At 62.3% G+C, this 3,974-nt stretch overlaps 1 protein-coding gene across 1 annotated transcript; it reads right to left on the reverse strand.

Moving 5' to 3' along the window:
• Nucleotides 1-701: 701 nt before the first annotated feature.
• P2RY8 (P2Y receptor family member 8) lies at nt 702-1,892 on the reverse strand (the record flags this gene model as incomplete). The annotated part of the gene is made up of 1 exon (XM_082681277.1): nt 702-1,892. The coding sequence occupies one exon, from the start codon at nt 1,890-1,892 to the stop codon at nt 831-833; it is 1,062 nt and encodes a 353-aa protein (XP_082537403.1). The 3' UTR covers nt 702-830.
• Between the last annotated feature and the right edge of the window lie 2,082 nt (nt 1,893-3,974).

Genomic DNA, 3,974 nt, shown 5'->3' on the forward strand with positions numbered 1-3,974 from the left:
TCCCTGAGCCCCCGCCTGCCAGCCCCTCCAAGGTCTCACCTTATAGGCTGCAGGGCTGTTTTCCTTTCCCAAGAGGGCCCTGAGCTCAGTCCTGTGCATCTCCTCGTGATGTGCAAAGCACCCCAAAGTTTGTTCTTTCAGGCAAATCCCGGCCTCCCGGGAACCTGCTGGTTTAGCATCCTGGGCAGTCCGGGGACTGGGCCCCTTATCTTCCCAAAGCAGCCCAGGTAGTGGGGCTGGCACAGGTGTGTCCCAGATGCTGAGCAGACCTGCTACAGGCTCGTGTGGTCAGTGCTCTCCCCTGGTCCTCCAAGGATCCCACGGGTCAGGCCAGGAGCCTCTCCAGACCCCCAGGACGACTTGCCGTGGCCCGGGGTTCTCAGCTCGGAGGCGGAGCCAGAGAACGGGCCGGAGGGGCCCCCTGAGGCAAGCTGAACCCCGAGGCGGGTCAGGGAGGTGCAGCTGTAGCTGCGAACACTCAGAAACTTGTCATCCGCCCAGAGACCCTTGGTCCACACCTCCGGGACGGACGACCTTCCGGTCTGGGGGCTGTGGCTTGGGAATATTTAAGGAGAACCTGATCCCTGTCGGGGAGCCCCCGTGTTTGCTTGGCTCCGGGGGGTGGGGGGAACCAGGTGATGTCGGGGGAACCAGGTGATGTCGCAGGGACCCATGGGCCCCCAGAGCACGGGGCCCGAGGTGGCCTGTCCACGGGCACGCGGCCAAATCCCAGTGCCCGGAGGGACCGCGGGTGGATTGTCGCAGGGCGGGGGAAGGACCGCGCCGCCCTCTCCCGGCTGCCCCGCCCCCACCCCCGAGGGGCACCCGGCTCAGAAGACGCTCTCCTGCCGCTTGACGCTGGGCCGGCCGGCGGCGTCCAGACCCTCCACGGAGCGCACGGACAGCGTGCGTCCGGAGGCGAGGCTCTCGAGGTGCCCCTCGGGGCTGCCGGTGGGCAGGGGCCTGTAGCCCAAGTAGTGCCGCATGTGGAGCTGGAACTCGCGGGACGCGAAGTAGTAGACGAAGGGGTCCAGGCAGTTGTTGAGGCAGCTGAGGCAGAGCGTGAGCTTGTACACGTGGTAGTAGCTGCGGCCGAAGAAGAGCCGACTGACCACGTGCACCAGCAGCACGAAGTTGTTGGGCGCGAAGCAGGTGACGAAGGCCAGAAGCACCACGGCCGCCAGGCACACGGCGCGGGACCTCCGGGCCTCCCCGTGGCGGTCGGCCGAGCGCAGCAGCGTGAGGATGGTGGCCGTGTAGCAGGCCACGGTGACCACGAAGGGAACGAGGAAGAGCACGACGAACAGGGTGAGGAGGAACACCGCCCACATGGCCACGCTGGGCAGCATGCTGGACTTGAGCACGTCGAAGCACGTGACGATGCCCAGCACCTCCACGGCGTAGGTGAGGTCCGTGCGGGCCAGCGGCGACAGGGCGGCCAGCAGGAGAAGCCACGTGCCGGCGCAGGCAGCCACGGCGTAGCGGCGGCAGCGCCAGCGGGCGGAGGCCAGCGGGTACACGACGCCCAGGAAGCGGTCCACGCTGATGCAGGTCATGGTGAGGATGGAGGAGTACATGTTCGCGTAGAAGGCCACGGTCACCACGTTGCACAGCAGCTCGCCGAACACCCAGTGGTTGCCGTTGCAGTGGTAGTAGATCTGGAAGGGCAGCACGCAGGCCAGCATCAGGTCCGTGACGCTCAGGTTGATCATGAAAATGACCGAGGGTGTCTTGGGTCCGATGTGGCGGCACAGCACCCACAGGGAGAACAAGTTGCCAGGGATACTTATCAGGGCCACCAGTGAGTACACCACCGGCAGGACCACCGCGATGGCCGGGTCGCGCAGCATCAGGAGGGTGGCGTTGTCCGGACGCGTCACGTTCATGTCCATCCTGGAGCCGGGGGTCGGGGGGCCGATCTGGAAGAGAAAAGGGGCGCCAGGGGTGAGAGGGGCGGACAACGGGGTCTGCCCGCACAGGGACGGAGAGATGGGAGGGTCCCCGGCGCCCGAGGGGCGGGGAGCTCCCGGTTCCTCCTCTGCTGGCCCTCCCTCCCTTCTGGTCCCTCTTCCCACCCTCCACCTGTATCCCAGACCCAATAGATGCTAAATCCTCAAGGGCTGCATCACCCACAAAAGCTACAAGGAACCATATGAAAACACCCACCACCAGCTGCCAGGCTCCTGACCCAGCATGGGGGTCACAAACCTGCCCCTCCATCCTGCACCGGGTGGTGGGGGGGAAAGAGACCCCACACCAGGACGTGGAGACCCTGTGTCCTGTCCCTGCAGGCAGCAGGTGTGGGCTCAAGTCTGCTGGGGCCAGAGGACACAGGACTCTTCCTGTAACTGCCCACAGCCCAGCTGCACCTGGGTCACTGCACTCCTGCCCCTCCCCTGGCAACTTGCTTCCTTCCTGTGACTTGGAAGCATGGGGAGCGTGCTGTGAGGCACGGTGCGGAGGCTTCAATGCTGGGGCCATGAGGATGCAGGGCGGTGAGGCCGAGGTACAAGGTTACAAAGTTACCAAGGGAATGACTCTGTTTCCAACCTGCAAAGTAGCTTCCCTCGGATGCTCTGAGCCCCGATTTCTTCACTGGCACACAGTGAAGTCAGGGTCCCCCCACCCCAGGGCTGTGCTGGGTATCGCAGGCTGCCCTCCCCGACCACACAGGTGTGCTGTGCTGCTGGCATCGTGGTCCCAGCAGGATAGTAACTGTCACCCTGTGCCTGGCCTCCTGCCTTTGGCCCATAACCGCTCATCACCCCAACACCGCAGCCCCACTCCCTTCCAAGTTCGGGACCCCAATCCCAGAACACCCGTTGTGGCTGCTCCTTTGGGGCGGGGGTGGTGGTGGATGTTGGGGCCCCTGAGACATCATCCCCACGTCTTCCCTCCCTCCCTCCCTCCCCGGTGATGTCACAATAATCCTCTTATTGTGACATCACCGGTAGCACCAGCAGGACATGAAGATAGAAAAGGGGCTTGGAGGTGTGCTGGTGACACGTTCCCGAACTGCAAAGGGGAGTGGATCCCCTGCCCGGCTCCAGCCCTGATGGGGGGTCCTGGGGGTTCCCCCCGCCAGACCACACAGAGCATCCTCTGCTCCTCCCCAATGATCCCACAGAGGAGCCTCCCCCGGGCTGCTCCCAGCCGAGGGATCCGGGGACCACGGTTGAAGGGAGCGGTGTCTGTCTTGCAAGCACCTGCTTCCAGGTGCCACGTCCCCGCCATCCCCGCCGGACGTGGTTTTGGAACCCCAGCGGCCTCCTTGCCTCCTGGGAAGTGCACAGCAATACAGGAGCCCATGGAGAGGCCCAGGTACCTCGTGCGGCTGGCAGCCCATTCCCTGCAAACCATGGGGAAGACGGAACGGCTGTCGGGCGGGTGTGTGGCATCTTTGTTCTTGTCTTGACCCCCCCCCCCCCGTGAGCTCCCAGGGCTTTTCCCAAGCATAGGACGGGCTCTTTGTGGGCAAAGGAGGATGCGATCAGAATATGTGTCACAGGAGTGGGGGAAACTGCCCATCAGGTCACGGTCTTAGGAGCAGACGCTGAGGTTTCCCGGAGAAGAAGGAATTCTGAGTCCAGACAGCAGGGTCAGCTGGTGCCTGGGTCTCTAGCCCCGCCCCCTGCCCTGCGGATTTCAGACTCACCAGCCCCACAATCAGTGTGAGCCAATTCCTTGAGATAAATATCTTTCTGTATATATTGTATTCTACATTTGTAGGTATGTATATGTGCAAATATAGGCTTGTGTGTGTGTATACACGTGTACACTTATGTGTATATATATCCTCTTGCATATAGTTGTATGTATGGGTGTGTATATACGTGTGTGTGTATATACACACGTATCTGGTTGCATATATATCATATTGCATGTATACACACGTGTATATACACGTACACACCCTACTGCCTGCATATAGTGGGTTGGCCAAAAAGTCCGTTCGGGTTTTTCTGTACGGTCTT

This window comes from Grampus griseus, assembly GCF_964374135.1.
Source record: "Grampus griseus genome assembly, chromosome: X".
Classification (NCBI taxonomy): Eukaryota; Metazoa; Chordata; class Mammalia; order Artiodactyla; family Delphinidae; genus Grampus; species Grampus griseus.